This window comes from Balaenoptera acutorostrata, chromosome 2 (assembly GCF_949987535.1).
Source record: "Balaenoptera acutorostrata chromosome 2, mBalAcu1.1, whole genome shotgun sequence".
Lineage (NCBI taxonomy): Eukaryota > Metazoa > Chordata > Mammalia > Artiodactyla > Balaenopteridae > Balaenoptera > Balaenoptera acutorostrata.
In genome coordinates, this window is record NC_080065.1 from 134,785,153 (window position 1) to 134,804,795 (window position 19,643).

Consider the following 19,643-nt stretch of genomic DNA (forward strand, 5'->3'; position numbering starts at 1 on the left):
ACTTTTTTTTTTTTTTTTTTAAAGAAGGATCAAAGGAAAACACAATTTGGATAGCCTGACTTAGCTTTTAAACGTCAGTAGACTGAAGCCAAAATTTGTTGGTAAATTTACAGCATGGTAAATGGTGATCTTTGAACTGTGTCAGGGTGTCAGATGAGTTCATTAGGCTATTCTAATGCTAATGACCACATTTTAACAAGAACAGTAATTCTCTGCATGAGTATTCTCTTAGTAATTTGTCATTTAAGATCACACAGTCTGGGTGTTAGCCCGGATCTTAATATAATAGTAAGAAAAGTGTTACAGTGAATTTCTTGGGAACTTAAATTGAGCCTAGAAGTTATAATGATAATAAATTCAAGCTTTGTGATCCTTATTAATGTTCTTAATGAATTGTTTTCCTCCATGTATTGCTGTAGATGAGCCATAACATCAATGTAGACAATACCTCAAATACTTCCTGAGGACCTATGCAGGAGTCTAGGGCCCTGGGCCAGGTGCTGGGACTACAGTACTAAATCCAGTAGGTGGGCTATATGCTAACTCTTTTAGTAACACATGGCGACACTTGGAGGTGCTTTATGGAGGGGCTAAGCTGAGCCTGGACTGAGGTCTGAGCAGGAGGCAGGCAGCTGAGGCAAACAAGGATGCCCCTGGTCTATTCAAGGAATGATTGCACAGTGACAAGGTAAGAATCCTATCGATAGGATTTAGACTTTGCTTAATTTTTCTGTTCTTTAATGTTTCTCTTTTTCTTCTACTGTTTTATCTGTTCTAGTGATGCCTTATTTGAAACTGGGCTTTAAGAACTGCAAAAAGGAAGAAATTGGATCTAGAAGGCTTTTAGGCTCTGAACTAATTTGGCTTTTTTTTTCTTTTTTTGGTGTAAGGATTTTAGATAATCATGAGTGGGATCATTCATTTGAGTGCTAATAACAAGAATGAAAATTATAATGCAATAGGCCAAAATAATATACCAGCTAGTTTGTTATCATAGCCTATTATTAAAGTAAAATACTATTGAAATACTATAAGTATACAATTTTAGGTTTTTTTTTTTGAATGTTAGTAACTTTAGAAATGGAGAATTTAGATGTAGGAGTGGGGGAAATTTATTTTTATAAGGTTATTTTTATCCTGAGAAGGACTATTTTTTAAAAAAGTGTTTTGCACCTGAAATTTTAAAGTAAACATATTAAATACAGTTATACCAAATAGTGGATTTTTTGGCGTGTGTTTTATTTTTCTCCTAGTGATATAAAATAGGAAGGAGATATTGAATTATGAAAACTGGAATAATGAAGGACACTAAATGCTTTTATTGGAGCTACCATGTTTGTAAATCTACGCTGGAACGTTGTATAACCTTTCTTGGATTTGAATTGTGGCTCCGAAATTGGCCAAATAATTATAATCTTATTAAAAATACCAATGACAGAATTTCTAACTGAAGGTTTTTACTTGGCAAACAGACAAGCAGCCTTAGCCAGAAAGGATTTTTAACTGCAGTTTTAAGAAACTTATTTTAGGGAGGTTCTTTTCCCATACCCCATTCCCCATCCCTAAAATAATAAGTTACTTGGAACGAAACTGCTCTTGCCTTTTCAATTCAAATCAGTTGGGAAGTTACTGTTTGAGTTCTGATGCTGCCATGATTTCTCAAAAATTAGTGTGAACAAACCAGTCTGTATAAAATGCTACCATTTTTGGTCTCCTCTGCAATTTTGTATACAAATCAAGACAATATCAGGGTGAGAGGTGAATGAACTTAAAATCTCAGTCTTGTTTATTCACTAAAAAAGTATACTGCCTTTTTTTTTCTAATTTATTCAAGGCTAATGACTTTTGGGAATATGTTTCATACCATGTATATCTTTTTAAATTAAAGCAAGTGCCTTGATGCTATTCCACATAAATCTTGCTTAACCCTCTATGGGATGAGGATGAGTTATTGATGGATTACAGCCTATTGCAGGAGAGGGGGAATTGGTTAATAGCAGATCCTTTTCATCTGGGATCTATTTGTGATGTTTATTATATAAGATCCTATATGGGTTGTGATCTAGAGGTGTCATTTCATTTGTCTGCTAATAAATTGTTATGCTAATAAAATATTACTGTGTATAAATTATTCAAATGCAAGGGGGGAGGGTTTCTAACTAAGAAACACATTCAGGTCACCAGTGAGCTTTACAATACCATCTCTTTACATTTGGAGGGTGATTCAGTCATTCATTTTCCCCATCACACAAAAGTATCTGTCCTTACAGAAAGTCTTAAAGCATAAAGAAACCCATTTCTTTCCTTTTTGCTTTGGGGTCCTGAGTGAGTCAGTTAACCCTTTGGGGACTTAATTTTTCCATCGGTGAAAGCGGGAAGAGAACTAGATTGCTCGAAGACCCTTCGAGTTCTTATGTTGCATGACTCCTATTCCATACTGTGTTGAAATCAGAAAACCCAAATCTGGTTTATGTTTTACTACTGTCCTAACACTGAACTTTGAGCCACATTTTCCCCATCAGTACATTGAGGCTAACACCTTATACCAGCTAAGTGAGAGAAGTGGGCGTGGAGTTCCTAACTGGAGCACACGGCTTTGTAAGGACTAATCAGCACCACCCCTGCACCTCCCCCCCGCCATGACCCCATACCTGCTGAGAGCCTCTTGAATGTCCTCCCTCTTCTGCTTCTCAACTCTGTAGAAGTGGGAGTGTGAGTATAGGCTTAAGGACAGTTTTCAGTCTTCCTTTTGCAGTACTTCTGTAACCCTGAGCATTCTGCCTCTAAGCTCATCCTTACCCACAGAGTGAAGGAGGGTGCACCCATTCTGTCTGCATGCAGCATCTGGGATCCAGAGCCCCTGAAGTGCCTCACACACTCATTCTCTAGCATCTCCTCCAACCAACTTGGAGGATTGTGCTATCCCATCTGTCCTTTCAATGCTTGTGTCCTTGGCCTTGTCTCTCATATAGCACTACTGCTTAAGGTTTTAATTTTCGGATCCAGTTGCGACTGATGAAAGTATGGCTTTTCTTGGAGAAATATTCACATGTGCATGTATATACATACACGTGATTATAAAAAAGTCTGGTTCATGGACCCCCATATCATAAACACCTTGCATTGTAAGCTCTCCCCAGATGACATCCACATTTATGGCTTCAACTACCTTATTATATGCATGCTAACGGCAGCCAAACATGATTTCCAGCCTGACCTTTCTAGAACACCAACCAGCATTATCTGTCTATATATAAATCTCCACAGCTGTTACTGGACAGTTCAACCTGGATGCCCAGGGGCATTTCATAAGCAACATACCCCCAAATTCCTCCTGTTTTATCTATCTTGATTATGGCATGAGCTAGCTACTCAAGCCAGAATCCTGGGAAATTCTAGAATATTCCTCTTCAACTCACACCAAATCTATCTACCTGGCAAGAGTCTTTCAAATTCAACATCTCTTTCGTGCCCTCCATGTGTATCATTTCTGTTCAGGATGATGCCATAGCCTAACTAGTTTACCTGTATCTCTACAGCTCAGCCTCCACACTAGTTATCAATCAATTTCTAAAAAATAATTTGACGTTTGCTACTTGTAAGTGGTTCTCCAATGTTTTCAGGGTAAGTTCAAAATGAATGCTTTAGCCAACAAGACCTTAAAAACTATGATGTTGCTTACATCTCTAGTCACTTGTCCTACCACACATCCTTTGCTTGACATACCTACCTCTGACCTTAACTGTTCCCAGATGGGCCATTTTCTAATACCCCAGACCTTTATATATGCTGTTCCTTTTGCCAGGAATTGCTTCCCCACCCCATATACCTAACTCCCTACTCCTCCTTCCAGATACTTCATATTAAGTGTCCCTTGCTCTTGGCAACATTTCCTATTGAATTCCTCTTCTCTCATGCAGGGGCTCCTTTGGGCTCTATCTCCTGTAAATTCTCTGATTATTCTCTAAAATGGCATTTACCACTCTGTGTTATTTTCTCCCTCTCATCTATCTCCTCTGCTTACTGGACTGCTTGAGGGTAAGGTCATGAACTTAATTCATCCTTAGAGCCTCTCTGGCCAGCAGTGGGTATTTTATAAGGTCCAATATTTCAGTGATTACTGAAGGCATGGATATGTTTGATGGGTGGCTATTTCTCTAACACTGGCTCATTTGTAGGGCACGTCAATTATGTGCCCAGGGTCAATTACATGGCCTGTGGTTATCAGTAGGTGAAGGGATAGGTGTATATAATGGGGTGAATTGGGTAGTTTGAGGTACAGTTATTTCTAAGTCAGTTGTTTGAGCAAGTCCCACATCCTATGTCTCTTCTCTCTTTCCTTGACTACGTTCTCAGCCTCTACTAAGAAATTACAAGTGGCTGCTCCTAGTTTCTTCAGTTGGCTTTATTGTCTCCCTTATGTAGCTCACCTCTGCCCTCTGGTGGCAGGAATATGCTCTACCACATCCCACTTCAAAGACAACTATGGCCCCAGTAGCGGAACAGTTAATAGGTCTGCAAATTTGGAGACCTATCTATCCTTTGGTATTATGATTTGCTGGAAAGATTAAATAAGTGAAATAGTGCTTGACATAAATAGGCAATCAATAAGTCTTATCTTCCTTCCTTTTTAATGAAAGAGCCCTTAGGAACAGGCTGTGTGGTTCTGGAAAAATGAACCCCAAGATATTTTAGTGGTAAGGCAGGTCCCTGCCTCTAGATGGTAAGGTTCCAAATAGGATGGATAGTAATGACAACAGACAGCATTTGTAGAACACTTAGTCTGTGCCAGGTATACCTTTTTATCCTCATGACAGCACAATTGAGGTAGGTCCTTAGTCCCAGAAGGTTGGCTTACAGAGTGGATTGGTCAAATGGGACAAAACTATATCCTCAAGTGGGGTTGGAGGGAACAGAGAGTCAGGGAGAAGCCACAGAGGGCCTGATGAAGACAGCAGACCAAGAAAGGATAATATCAACCTTTTTTAGTTTAAAAAACAAAGTGTCAAAAAACCCCTAATGTCCAAGAGAAGCAAACTTTCACCTGACATAAATCAGTCTGCAAAAGCTCTCTTTTGGATGTGATTTCCATCTACTTGGATATAATTCATATGATATGTTAAATGAGTCAAGAATGTGAGATTTCTTTTTTTAAAAAAAATACCAAGTTTAAGTACATACTTACTGAATATTACTATATGCAAAGCACTTAGACAAAGCCTTTCACACTAAAGTCTTGTCTTGTAGAAATGGAGAATCCTGCAGTGACTTTCTGTGGAAGGATATAGGTTTAGCTCCATATATCAGAATTCTTCATTATCACAGAATAGATTATAACCTGGACTGGAATAATATTTGAGCAATGATATTCATGGAAAAATTCTGCAAATCCTTTTATTTATTTAAACTTTGGGTTTGTTTGTTTGTTTATTTATTTATTTATATATGGCTGTGTTGGGTCTTCGTTTCTGTGCGAGGGCTTTCTCTAGTTGCGGCAAGTGGGGGCCACTCTTCATCGCGGTGCACGAGCCTCTCATTATCGCGGCCTCTCTTGTTGTGGAGCACAGGCTCCAGAAGCGCAGGCTCAGGAATTGTGGCTCACGGGCCTAGTTGCTCCGCGGCATGTCGGCAGATTCTCGACCACTGCGCCACCAGGGAAGCCCTGCAAATCCTTTTAAATAGAGGACAGCCCTACCTTATCTCCAAGTCATTTTCTAGTAGAATTAATGCTTCATGCAACTTTAAAAATAAGGTGGCTTTGACATTACTTGTGTGTCAATTTATAAACAAATGTTTACTGACGTGCCTATGATGTTCCCAGCACAGTGCTAGGCACCTTTAAGGTTACAAAGGCTGAGTGGTCCCTGCTCTCGTGGAGCTTACAGTCTAAAGAGCCACAGAACATTGGCAAAACATTTAAGTGCTTAACTGAATGGTTTAGAGACAAAAGTGCTGAGGAGTTGAGGGAGAGAAGGGTGGAGCAGGTGCTGGAGTCTTCAAGGCTGGAAGAAAAAGGACTCCAGTTAGTTCTTGAAGAATGTGTAAGGCCCAGCTTGGTAGAGAACAGGGTGAGGCATTCAGGCAAAGGCACACTAGCAGACATGGGTATGGAGTGAAGACAATGGCCCATGGTGGGGCCACACACACTAAATTGTACTGAGCAACCAAGCAGTCAACTCCAGAGGGTGCTAAGACTCAGATGCATAGTCTTTTATTTCTGTAGGCATTTGGGAGCCGCCACAGACACTTGGGCAAGGGAAAGAGATCTAACATTATGTGCAAAATGGACTTCAGGAGAAAGATGAGGGAAGAAATTAGAAATTTCGTCAGTAATCCTGACACAGATGATGAGAGCAGTTAAGGTGCTGACAATGAGACGGAACCACGGGACTTAGCCAGAAGACACTGTTTTCCTTTCCTATGTGTTAATAATTTAAAATACGTATAGTACTTTTAATTCAAGTTATACTAGTTCGTTAAAAGGAAAAATATCCCAAATAAGCTTTAAATACACATCTATTTAAACGTCTGCTGTTTTTTTGTGCTTTTTGTTTTGTTCAACAAAGTGGAAGGAGTACTTTCTATGATTAATCTGCTTTATACATGTTTCAATTAAGTACCTACAGAAAGAAGAATAACTGAATTGCTATGGGTTTCTGAAATAGCCACAAAATTAACCTGGGGCAGGGAACTACACTACAACGCTAACAGGTCTTGTGTGTACCTTCTAAAAATGAAACTGACACTTATCTGACTCATTAGAAAATAGATACTAGGGTTTTAAAGGATATTAAGAATGCCTTTTTAAAAAAATTAATTTATTAATTATATTTATTTTTATTTTTGGCTGCGTTGGGTCTTTGTTGCTGCCCATGGGGGCATTCTCTAGTTATGGCGAGCCGGGGCTACTCTTTGTTGTGGTGCGCGGGCTTCTCATTACAGTGGCTTCTCTTGTTGCGGAGCACAGGCTCTAGGTGCACGGCTTCAGTAGTTGTGGCACATGGGCTCAGTAGTTGTGGCTCACGGACTTAGTTGCTCCACGGCATGTGGGATCTTCCTGGACCAGGGCTCGAACCTGTGTCCTGTGCACTGGCAGGCGGATTCTTAACCACTGCGCCACTAGGGAAGTCCAAGAATGCCTTTTTTATAGGAGAAAAACTTTAAGATAAATTTGATGATAAATTTATACAGCTTTAAATAACTTAAATCAACTCTGCTCTAGCAGACTTCTCTGAATAACAAACACAAAGGAATAAGGGTGATTTATGAAGTGATTTTAGTGAAGGGAAACACAGTGTGCCCTCACATTAATGACATGAGGCTGGATTATCCACAGGTGTGGAGAGGACCGCTGTGGATTATCCAAATAATCCAAACATTCTCACACATGTCATCTCTCTCACAAGTGTTCCTCTCACCTTGTCTGGATTTGAGAGGTACACTGGAAGGTATGTTCTCTCCCATGAGTGTGATTAACAGCATTCTCTGATATTTACCACATCTTGCAGATTGTATCATGTCTCCTCTTTCTGGCACTTTATTTCCCTGTACCCCAGCATCGTACTAATAATAATCCTGAAGTATTAAAAGATGCTTTGATAGGCTAGATGGCTCTTGTTAAGTCTTTTGGCACAAACAGATGCACCTCTACTGAATACTTGGTGGGGCATTCAAGAGAATAGCTAAGAAGGTTCTGGAGTTACCAAATCAGCAGGAAGGAGTTAACAAGTTCTGGAGTAAGAACAGCTGATACTTTTTTTTTTTTTTTGACAGTTAGTGATTGGGAGTATTCAGATGGCCAGTTAAAGAGAGAAGTGCTAGAATCCAGATGGACCAGTGGTTCTTAAGCATGGACCTTGGACCACATCAGCATTGGTAGCACCTGGGAACTTGTTAGAAATGAAAAGTCTTGGGCCCCAAATTCCATTCAAGAAAGTTTTCTGATTATTTCAGAAAACTGGAATGTTGTCACAATAATATTGCTTAAAATTTAAGTTCAATATCCTAGCTAAAGAAATATTTATTCTTGTAAACTACATCTTCTAAATTAAAAGAGGCAGTTAATTTCTACATTATTTTGTTTGGAGGAACTCTGTAATTTTGGAATCAACAAGAGTTTGTGTCACTCTTCTCATTAAATATTCATCTATGCCATTTAGCTGTCCAAAAATGGCATCAGGAACACCTACACAAGTGGAAAGGAACCATCTAAGTTTCTGTGCACTTGAGATGGCCTCTGTGATGGTGACTTTTGACTGCTGTGGTAAAGATGCCTCCCCCTCATCTTCACTTCCAGCTTCATCAGTACTTTCACCAGCCACCATGTCCTGGATGACCTCTGTGTCCAGCAGCTCCTGAGAGATGATGAGATCATCATCTGCAGTGACAAAGTCCTGGAAATTTATTTCATTTGGGACACAGGTGGCAATAGCCACTGAGTGCCACAACTTTTCAATGGCAACATCTGGTTCACTGGCTGCTGCTTCTGCATCAGAATCTATCAATTCCACAGGGATGATGCCTGCCTTCTGCCAGCATTTCACCACTGTGGACTGCTTGACTGACCACCATGCCACGGCAATCATGTCAATGGCCTGCTTGATGTCCACTTTTTCTTGATCTTCACTGCTGTTGAGCTTGAGGAGGATCTGTTTTAGCAGGTGGCTCCTGTACAGCACTTTTGTGGTATGAATTATGCCAAGATTCAGTGGCTGCAAGACGGCAGTACACTTTGAGGGCAGATACCCCACCTGAATCCTTTCCAAGCGTGGAAGCATGTTGTGAGCGGAGCAGTTGTCAATCAGCAGGAGGATCCGGCGTTCTGCCTGCTTCATTCTGGCATCCACTTGCATCAGCCACTCATTAAACAGATCCTGTGTCATCCACGCCTGCTGGTTGGCTCGGTAGTCACAAGGGAGGGAATGGACATTCTTGAGGCAGCGTGGGTTGGCTGACCTACCAACAATCAATGGTCTCATTTTTTCAGTCCCTGAAGCATTGCAACAAAAGAGTGCTGTCAACCGCTGCCTTGCTTTCTTGCCCCCTCTACAATGGTCCCCTTTAGCAGCAAGTGTGTGCTGGGGAAGCAACTGGAAAAACACTCCTGTCTCATCAGCATTAAAGATATCATCTGGGCTGTAGTCAGCAATTAGTTTTATAATTTCCCCTGCATGCCACTCATTAACCTTATCTATTCCTAGACCATTCATTAATCTGTCACTATCCTCTCTACAGACTGCTTTCAAAGCAATTCCATGGCGATCCCGAAATCTGTTCAGCCAGCCCACACTTGCTTGAAAATTGTCATAGCCAAGCATGTTGGCCAAGTTTAGTGCTTTTTTCCGAATGACAGAACCAGTCACGAGAATGTTTTTGGCATGGATTTCTTGAAACCAAGCAAAAACAGCCTTATCAATGTCGTCATAAAGAGCATTCCTCATCCTTTTCCTCTGGGGTCCCACAGATGCCTCCCGCACCTTTTCTTCAAATTTAGCACGATCCTTTAAGAATGTAGACAAAGTAGAAGGAGTGATACCGAATTCTTTTGCCACATCGCCTTTCCTCTTGCCTGAGTCCACAGCTTCCACAACTTTCATTTTCTCCTCTAGGGAGAACTGCCGACGTTTCTTGTTCCCCTTGTTTGCCATATCTGTAGAATGAGGGCTGGACCACAACTACCAGGGCTGTGTCTGTTCCTCCTCTTGGCTTGTTTTGCCACAAGTGAGGAAAACTGAGAAGACAAAATGGAGTGCCTATCAGGAACCAAAGATAATGAATTCCCCCTAAAAGATGGGTTCAGATTTTAAAAAACTATTAGAAAAATGATAATATAAGGCCGAAGTCAAGAGAAGATAGGATCATGCTACTGACTTTTTGTAGAGGTTATTTATACAGACTCATAGAATGTTTGAAATAAAAGAGATATAGTCTAGTTTACTTAAACTTTCTGAGCCTTTGTAAAAATAATAATGTCTGGTCTGTCTACTGTGAGACTATATTGAAGTAACAGATGGTAAAAGAACTTTGCAAATAGCAATGCATTGTATAAATTCAAGGAATTATTATCTGGCTCATTTTAAAGATACAGAAACTGAGGCCCAGGGAAGGGGCCTACCCAGGTTCATAGAGCTCAGATTTCTTGACTCAGATCAGTGCTATTTCTGCAACTTCATAGTCCTGCTTGAAGTTCCACCACAGTGTGATCTTCATAGCTCTATCGCTGCTTGGCTTGGAAGGATTTTTCACTGCCGGAAGATGTTTCTCATAGCCACACATTCATTTAATAAATATTTACAGGTGCCAAGTGGTAAGGACACAGTGAAGAACAACATAGTCAAGGTCCCTGCCCTTATGAAATAATACAATGTGATGTAGGGAGACAAACAATAAGTGAACAGATAAATTAGTTAATTACAGAGTGTGATATGTGCTGTGAAGGACATAAACATGATCCAACAGTAGCAGTTTTGGTAATTGCCTGCTTAAACCTTTTATCATGAGAGTCCTCAAAGAACAAAAGAAGCTGCTGTGCTTCAGGCTGTGACTGCCCCTTTTTAAGGACTGGCTTCTGTCACTACCCCCACACATCTGTCTATCCAATCATGGCATCCTCTGTGTGCTAAGCACTGTGCTTGATGCCAGCCATACAGAGGTGAATGCAGCATAGTGCCTACCATTGAGGAGCTTACCAGGGAAGACAAAACTAGAGTATGGAGTGCTATAACAGAGGTTACAGAGTACTGTGGACGAGAAGACAGAAGTGGGATGATCAACTGGGTGGGACACAGATGGGCAGTGTACTTCAAAGAGGAAAAAATATTGATGTTGGGACTTAAAGTATAAACAAATAGGAATTCATGAGATAGAAGGAAATATGTGTAAAGGCAATGAAGTACTATAGAAAATAAAAAGACATGATCAGGAAAAAGAGAGTCTTTGGAGAAGAGAACAAGGATCTTGGGACAATAAGATGCCTTTGGAGTTTTGTTTTCTGTTTTTGGAATGACATGATCAGATTTGCACTTTAGAAAGAGTCTTTTGGTTGCAAGGTGGAAAACCTAATAGGTAAAGTCCATTTTCCTAAGAGGTGGCCCTAAATCTGAAGGTAAATGCAGGCTAGCCTAGTAGGCCATATATAGTTGGGATGTGTTAATTTGAGTGCAACAAGAAGCTCCTGAAGGATTTTAAGCAAGGAGAAAGATGACTGCCGTGTGAAGAATGGAATGGAAGGGTGTCAGAGAAAAAGAAAGAGACTAGTTAGGAGGCTGTTGCCGGAGTCCAGATGTGAGATAATGTTGGCTTGGATAGAGTAATAGTGAAGATGGTAAGAAGTAGTCAGTTTGGGACTATGTTTTTGCGGATCTTGCTGATGGACTGGATGTGAGGTGCAAGAGGAGTCAAGGATAACTCCCAGATTTCTGGCTTGAGCACTGAGCAATTGAGTGGATGGTGATGCCACTTACTGAAATGAGAACCAATTATTGGTCCTTTGTAAACATAATTTGTTACTTTCCATGCTTAATATCGCTTACATGTGGTAGGGCTGGGATTCAATCCCAAGGAGGCTCAGCACAAAGCTGGCATTCTGAACACTACACAGTGCTATATAGCTTGTTCTGGGAACAACCAGTACTGAGAAGAGATGTGGAGAGAGAATGAATCAAGAGCCAAACCAAAGTCTTGTAGGTCGAGATAAGTTTGAATTTTATTCTAAGTAAACAAGAGGACACTGGAGGGTCTTAAGCAGAGAGTGACCTAATCAGGCTTACAGTGCAAAAAGATCAATTTGCGTGTTGTGGAGAATAGATTGTAGAGGGAAGAGAGAGGAGATGGGAAGAAATTGCCTCAGTCCAGGGAGGAGATGACGGTGACTAGGAGAAGACTGGTGACGGTGGTAGATGGAGAAAAGTAGGCAGATTGGAAATGCACTTGCAAGGTAGTGAGGGTGAGGGGACTTGTACGAATGTGGCACCATCTGTGGCATCGGTGGGAAGGGACACTGCAATCCTTATCTGATTCCAGAGCCTCTCCACATGGTCATTCAGCTCCGTTTGAATCCCTCACTACCATTACTGTGTGTGGGACGGTGGGAGAGACGGATTGAGGGCAGATCACTGGGGTGAGGAGGACGGTTTCATGCGACACTAGGAAGTAAGAACCCTGTCCTGAACAAGCCAGGACAGTGATGAGGACTGGGGTCAGGCCTTGAACGCCGCGCTGGGAGGGTGGTGCTCGGGCTCCCCTGGCCAGACGTGGCTTCGACAGGCGAGGCGGGGCCTCGACCCCTCACGCTCGCCACAGCCCCGCCCCATTTACCTGAACGCCCTACGGCAATGCCCTGGGGCTGAGGGCGTCCACCGTGGGCGGCCGCAGCTTCCTCCTCCTCCCGGAACCTCTAGCAGGAAGTAGTCCGTCCGCCTTAGCGGCCCCCTTCTAAGCCTCTAAGCACTTTCTAGGGGCCCGCCCCTCAGCCCGGGCTGGGCTGTTGCGCCTGCGCAAGGGGTCGCACGCAGTCACGCGCCGCCGGCCGCTTCCGGCGCGCCGCGAGGGTCGCCGGGACGAGCTTTCCTAGCGGTCCGAGGTGTGCTGCTGCTGTTGCTGCCGCTGAACCGGTGCCGCGGCGACGCCCGTGTCCCTGCTGTCTTCCTCGGGCTCCCCGGGGCTTGACCCCCGGGGCTCTCGGCAGGCGTCGGTGAAGAGCCTGCGGAGAGAACCTGTGCTCCCACACCCGCCCTCTACAACCCCATATCACGACTCCGAGGAAGGGGAGAGAGAGGGGCTGTCGCGACTCCGTGCCGTGTGTCGCCGGGCGGGGCCGCGGGGCCGGGGCTCCTCTAGCCCCCGGGATGCGCGCGCGAGCCCTCGTCTCCACTTCCTTGTTGCCACTGCCACGATTGGAGCCGCCTCTCTCCGACAGCGGGGAGCGCGAGTGCGCCGGCCAGCCCCCCCGTCGAGCCCCCTGGCCGGGCGCCTCCGGGAATGTGAGCCGCGCGGCTTGCAAGCTTCTCCGGGTAAGTCCCGCCTTCGAGCGCCGCGCCGCACCGCACCGGCTGGGCGCCCGCGAGTTGGGAGCTGCGGCTCTCTGAGCCCTGTTGCCTCTTCTACGAAGTAGGAGTAGTGAGCCTTAGTTTCCACCTCCCGCATTCGGTACCTTTGGGACATCTAAGGCCCATAGGCCGACCATGGCCCACTGCTTAGCCGTCAGAAGCCATTTAATGAGGTTCCGAGGAGGATCTGATAGGAGTGAAAGCGTGTCACAAATTTCAAGTACTGCCTTCTCTTTTACAGATGAGAAAACTGAGGCTTAGAGTAAGTAGATTGCTCAAGGTCATAGAGCTCTGTGCGCGTGCTGTTAAAATGCGTAACTTAAATTTAGTACCCTGATCTTCTGTCCTTCAGAGCCCTTGGTTTTAACCTTTATATTATCGTGCCGTTTTTTTTTGTTTTTTTTTTTTGCATTGCTGTACTGAGGCCTAGGATCTGAAAATACTCTTGGACCCAGGCTTAAACCGGGCTACTCAAAGAAGCCAAAACCTAGGGTAGTCTGTTCCTGCCCCTACCCCAATATGATTGTAATGACTTTGTTTTCTAATTTGTTTTGCTCTGGGTGCTAAAACCTTGTATGTCATTCTTTACAGAAGCTCTCCTGCAGTTACTGCTTTTCTCAGCAAGACTCAAGGGCTGAGAAGTCAATTATGAAAGGCAAAAAAAGCACATCCCCACATAGCCTTGATTTGAACCCTAGCATCCCTTACCCAATGAAGGCACTGGCCTATTTCTTACCGAGCCAAGTTGTGGGTTATGTTCTCCTCCAGAGTTGCACTATAACCGAATGCAGTGGGTTTTTTTTGTTGTTGTTTTTGTTTTGTTTTCCAATGGGAAGGGAAATCATTTAGAGATGGTACAGAACTAGAAAGAACCTTAGGAATAATGTGTTCTTAGCCTCAGGTATATCTTTGAAATTATAGGTGAAATACTTGTCTGCATTTTCTGGGAGAGGGTTTTTCCCGCTTTACAACATTCTCAAAGGGATTCTTGCCTCTCAACAAGTTAGGAACCACTGATTTCAGCCTCTTCAGTCTCACTTGAGGAACAGCTGAAATTTAGGGAGGGGAGTAGACTTATCTGAGATCACATGGTTAGAATTTAGACTTGGATCCTGGTCTCCTGACTCAACACACAGTGCTCTTTTTCTCATTATACCTTATCAGATACCTCATCATTTGTGGAGTGAGTTCTAAATGAGATGTGAGTGGGTCTTGTAATACACATATCAGTTCTGTATTTACTTACACAGCTCCTTCTTCCCAGAATCCTAAATTATCTTCTGACAGATTTTCCAGAGCAGCTGTATTATTTCTGTCTCATAAAAGTCAAGTGGTTTTTGGGAGCCTTTCTCCATCCAAGGATTGAGTCTGTGGGTAAAACTCCAACTTAGCGTGTGGCCACAAATAAACTAACTCTTCTTGAACTAGTCATTGAATTTTTTTAATGCCTTCCTTTCCCTAGGAAAAGCTATTAGTAGGTTTTCTGTTTCTTAGGCCAGTGCTAGAGAGTTAATGTCGGTCTGTCAGATTACTGTTTAGACCTGAGCTGTTCAATACCGCAGTCGCTAACCATGTGTGGTTACTTAAACTGATTACAATTAAATAAAATGAAATCAATTGAGTTCTTCAATCACACAAGCCACATTTCAGGTGCTCAATAGCCATAATTAGCTACTGTATTGGAGGAGCACAGATGAAGACCATTTCTGTCATCGCAAAAAGTTTTTTGAACAGTGCTGGTTTAGAGGGTTGTGGGTGGAGATGGGAGCAGTGTAGTATGGAAGAAGGCTCACAGTTGGATTTTGGAACTAAAAAATCTGCCTTTCAAGTCCCTGGGTGTGGTGGCCTTGGGCAGGTCGCTAAGCATCTCAGGCAGACATGATTCATCTTTAATAATGAACGCTTTTTGTATAGCACTATTCTCAAATGGAGTTATGTCCTTGAGCCTTATCACTATAAGTCTGTGGTAAGGTGGGTGAGACATCTGTTTTTAATGTGTGAGAGAATTGAACCTAAAGCAGCTAAAGGACCTGCCCAAAGTCATACAAACTGGCGGAATGTAAAGAAACTTTGCTACATATTGGCACTTAACACATGTTTGAATGAATGAGTGAATCAGTGAAGCATTTTGCTTAAGGTGATGCCATGAGGGAGTGTCCAGAACTGACTCCTGGCCAAGTATTTACCTGTTACCATATGGAATTCTTGTAATGTGGGGCTAATCTTTGAGTTGAAGGATTACTGAGTATCCCATGAATGAATATAAGTGAAAGGGCTCTCTAAGCTAGTGATCTCAGGTTTGCCTAGTCAGAGGACTCACCTGGCGCAGGTGTTAAGCACACGGATTGCCACACCCTTTAGTGATTCTGATTCAGAAGGGCTGAGGTGGAACCCTGGAATCTGAATGTTTAGTAGGTTCCCCAGGTGCTTCTTAGGATCCATCTGCTGAGTTTGGCAAATGACTGAGTCTTAAGGCCGTGGCAGAGATAAGGATCATTGGATCGGGAGGCTGCTGTCCCCTCTAGGGTAGATTCTTGAACCTTGTTTATGTTTGACTTTCCTCTAGCCATGGATGCATCATATGATGGTACTGAGGTAACTGTCGTGATGGAGGAAATTGAGGAAGCCTACTGTTACACCTCCCCTGGGCCACCCAAGAAGAAGAAAAAGTATAAAATACATGGAGAAAAGGCCAAGAAACCCAGGTTAGCCAACACATTTTGGTAGCTGGCATTTATAAACAGAAGCTGCTTGGAGAACTGTGTTGAAGAAGACTTTAGCCTGTGTCCAGATTCACTGAGAGTGCCATGTCATTTGTTGAAGTCTCCTGATGGGCAGTGGGGTTGGGGGGAGAGGGTGATTGAGAGTGGGAAGTGGCCGATTGATGCCAGCAGTTGCCATTCCTATCCAAATCTTGGTCATGTTTCTAGGCTTTAGCAGGAAATATACATACAAATGGTGGAAGCACTCTACAAGAGAACCACTTTATTTATTACTAATGCCATTGTTATTTAAATATTTAATTAGGACATCAATAAAAATTTGGAATTATATATAGCGCCAATGATATCTATAAAGAATATCCAAATTGTAGCTCTAATCTCCCTCTTAACTGTGAACACTCCACTTCTTGCTGAGGCTCCCAGCACTGGGTCACTTTGATAGTTCTACTTGCTTCCCTCTCTCAGCCTTGGCGAGGTGCCGTTGACCAGGGAGATGACCAAAGGCTGTGTAGAAGAGTAGGGTGTGAGTGGTAATTAGTCCTCTAATTAACCTTTTCCTGAAAGCGGAATGACGGGACACCTTTATCTATCTTTGCCCATGTTGGGATTTAAGGCCAGTCATCCCTGCAGAAAAAGTGGTCATGGAAAAGTAGACCAGACAAGCCTTTGCTTCCACATTTCTGGAGGGAGAAACCTACCCCTGCTCACCCTCTGGAGGTGTTATTTAAATGTTTCTTTGCTTCAGTCTCTATTTAGAGAAATGCTTTTGAAATGAAAAGCTGGGTTTTGTATTTAGCTCTTCACTACTCAAACATTGTAGTATTTACTGGTTGAGGGAAAACCTTAAGAAGTCCTTGCTTCCTCAGGTCTGCTTACCTTCTGTACTATTACGACATCTACCTGAAAGTGCAGCAGGAGCTCCCCCACCTCCCTCAATCTGAGATCAATAAGAAGATTAGTGAGAGCTGGAGGCTTCTCAGTGTGGCCGAGAGGAGTTACTACTTGGAGAAAGCCAAACTAGAGAAAGAAGGTTTGGATCCCGTAAGTAATTTTTTTTTTTTTTCTCCAGCTAATACCTCCATTGCCTTAGTGGTGAGGCTTTGGGGAGTCCAACCCCCTGTTTTCCTGTTTCTTTCTCTCTTCTTAGGAAAACTTTGAGTTGAGTCATTTTTACCTTTCTTGAGTCTGATATTGTCTGCTTCCTTTTTTTTTTTTTTTGGCTGCACTGCGTGGGTTGGGGGACATCAGTTCCCTGACCAGGTATTGAACCTGGGCCATGGCAGTGTGCCGAGTCATGAACACTGGACCGCCAGGGAATTCCCTGTCTGTTTCCATTTCGGTCATGCCCTGTACTCTCTTTATTCTTTGCTTGCAGCAGTACATGATCCCCAGTGAGCCTTAGGTTCCTTTTCTGAATTTTAGCAAAACTTGGAGCCACTTGTCCTTGTGGGTAGTTAGTGTTATTTTTCTTTTATAGAGTAGCTTCTACAGGCATTTTTCCTATACCATGAATTTTCATGTTATCAATTGAGTGTAAGTATAATTAATTTGTGTTGTGCTGACCACTGTCAGTTATAATGTAATCAGCAATTAGGCTTGCAAGTTTAGAGGTAGACACAGCTGCTTTATTTAAGGCCACATTCTTTTGTTACCACTGGTGGTATTGAACTGTGCTAGAAGGAAAAGTGCAAGGCTAAAGATGAAATTGATGGAGGACATTGAGCCTTTGAGTGCTTGGATTAAAGAATAAGCAAGGAAGCCCTTAGGTTTGTGTCTGTCAGCCATTTTGTTATTTCTAGTTCACAGGAATAAAATGGACTGACAACTGTTAACACTTGTTTTTTTTTAAACTGAAATTCCTGCAGGAAAAATAACCTTGTTATTGCAAGCTGAAACCTTTTAACCTTAACTCTTTTTTTTTTTTTTCAATTGAAACAATTGTATCTAACTTCTTTTTTGATAATGTAGAGCAAAGGTTCTTCAGGAATGCAACAACTATGTTATAGCAGAATGGGTTGTATTTCCCTTAGTGGAGTCCATCTGCCACTGATTGCCATTTAGATTATTTTGTCCTTGTTGGCTTGGCATTTCCCTTCTTGGAAGAGCTTTGTGTTACCTACGGTCTTGGAGATGCCACTCTGTACTTCTCCTCTAGATGATTGTTTGTAAACTGTGAGTCTGGGAAACAATCCCTGTGGAGAGGGGGAGGCGGAGTCTAGGAAAGGTACACATATGCTCTTTGGTTTCTCCATTATAAGGTCACAAACTTTTTGCCCATGATATAAGAAAATTTTACCTAATCAAGGAGTGATATGGTTTTTAAAACCAGACACTAATATAGGTCCTTATTAAGGCTTTTTAAAAAAAAATTAAGTAGATCATCTACAATGATTTTTCCTTATCCATATGTAAATTTATATCTACCATCATCTCTACCACTACCCCCAAGATCATTAATAGATTAGCTCTAATATTAACTAGCTGTAACCTTGGAAGAATCACTTAACCTTTGAGTTCTGCTCTCCTCATTTGTAAAATGGGGATAATAGTATCTATTCACAGTGTTTAAAATGGACAGTGTAAAACACCTAGCTGAGTTCTTGGAACATACTGACTTGGTGAGTAAATAACAATCTTTAGTAGATTAAATGTCCAGTGACCGTATAATAAGAAAAGGTGGCATTTAATGAGCGTCTGGAATGTACTAAGACAGGGTGAGGCTTTATATGCTGTTTGACCTCTCCCTGATTACCTGGTATACAGGTGGGACCCTCCTGCCTGCATACTTTGGGAGCCCGTCAGAGACCTTGGGGCAAGCTGTCTCCTTGGCAGCCCTTCAGGTCTCCTGCCAAGTGGCTGGGCCCATGGTTCCAGTGTCATTCCTTATAGTCTGTAAGATGACTGTCATTCATGCTGCCCTGGTTTCTTGTGCTTGGATTTGTTGATTAAGTCCAGACCAACCTATGTATTTGCCACCATTTAGTCTTGTTCTCTTGACCTGTCTGCTTCAAAGCGTGACTTGAGAATATCATTTCTTCATTATCTCTCCAGTAAAGGCTCCATAAAGGATTTGGACAGTTTGCTTTCATGTTTCATCTCAGTGCTTCTTTTAACTTTCATCTCTGAGTGCTTCCTTTGTATCCTAAGTAGTCTTATTGACTTCTTGCTTTTGATTTATTTAAGGATCCTTTTGTAATTGACTTAGTTCCTTTTAAATGATGCTTCTGAAATTATTTTTTGGTCTGTTTAATTTCAGTTCTCACTTATCTGTTCATTTTGAACTTTTCTATCTTCCTCATTGGGTAACTTTCAGTTTAAATTGAAAAAAATAAAAGCACCTTTTTCTTGGTGCCAGTTAGCCATGCAGGGCTGTGCTTCTAGTACCTGGTCTCCTTGCTCCTTAGAAGACCTGGCCTGGAGTCCCAGCTTTACTACTTACTAATTAAGTGTTTTGGGAAAGTTTACCCTCCTTGAGCTTCAGTTCCCTCATTTGTGAAATGGGAATAATAATAGTACCTAACTTAGTAGTATTGCTTTAAAGGTCAGGAAAGTATTTTCTGAACCTTAAGATCCTAGGTCATTGTTAATATTTATATTCTTCTCCCTCCCCACTACCTCCCAATATATTCAGGTCCTTATCAGATAATCACCTCCCTATACACATTCTCTCATGAAGCCTTCTTATTGATAGCTTTGTGATCTGTTCATTCTCTTCTTTGCAAGTCTGGGAGAAGCCAGTGATGTCAGGATCCTTGCTTGCTGCCCTGAGACCCAACATGGCCTGTTGGTTTGTATTTCATGCTTTTAAAGGTTTCACTGAGCATTTTACATTCTGGTATCTAAATCTTCAGCCACTTTGGAATCCTAAAGTATC

At 42.3% G+C, this 19,643-nt stretch overlaps 2 protein-coding genes across 6 annotated transcripts in view; one reads left to right on the top strand and one right to left on the bottom strand.

Annotated features, from left to right (window-relative positions):
• Nucleotides 1-6,057: 6,057 nt before the first annotated feature.
• On the bottom strand, nt 6,058-12,429 carry TIGD6 (tigger transposable element derived 6). 2 transcript variants are annotated; one of them, XM_057540278.1, is made up of 3 exons: nt 12,316-12,429; nt 9,536-9,730; nt 6,058-8,989 (listed from the first exon to the last, which is right to left on the bottom strand). In XM_057540278.1, exons 2-3 carry the CDS (start codon nt 9,645-9,647, stop codon nt 8,073-8,075), a joined length of 1,029 nt encoding a protein of 342 aa, XP_057396261.1. In that variant the 5' UTR covers nt 9,648-9,730; nt 12,316-12,429; the 3' UTR covers nt 6,058-8,072. The 2 variants fall into 2 exon arrangements, with proteins under 2 accessions (XP_057396261.1, XP_057396260.1); XM_057540277.1 differs by having other exon boundaries at nt 6,058-9,730.
• Nucleotides 12,430-12,504: 75 nt separating this feature from the next.
• Nucleotides 12,505-19,643, top strand: part of HMGXB3 (HMG-box containing 3) — a 61,969-nt gene continuing 54,830 nt past the window's right edge. For 3 of the 4 annotated variants that reach the window (XM_007188665.3, XM_057540274.1, XM_057540275.1), the window contains exons 1-3: nt 12,506-13,010; nt 15,613-15,751; nt 16,636-16,810. In XM_007188665.3, the coding sequence (XP_007188727.2) occupies nt 15,615-15,751; nt 16,636-16,810 (312 nt within the window). In that variant the 5' untranslated portion in view covers nt 12,506-13,010; nt 15,613-15,614. Of the gene's footprint in view, nt 13,011-15,612; nt 15,752-16,635; nt 16,811-19,643 lie in introns of all 4 variants that reach the window. The other variant, XM_057540276.1, reaches the window with a different exon arrangement.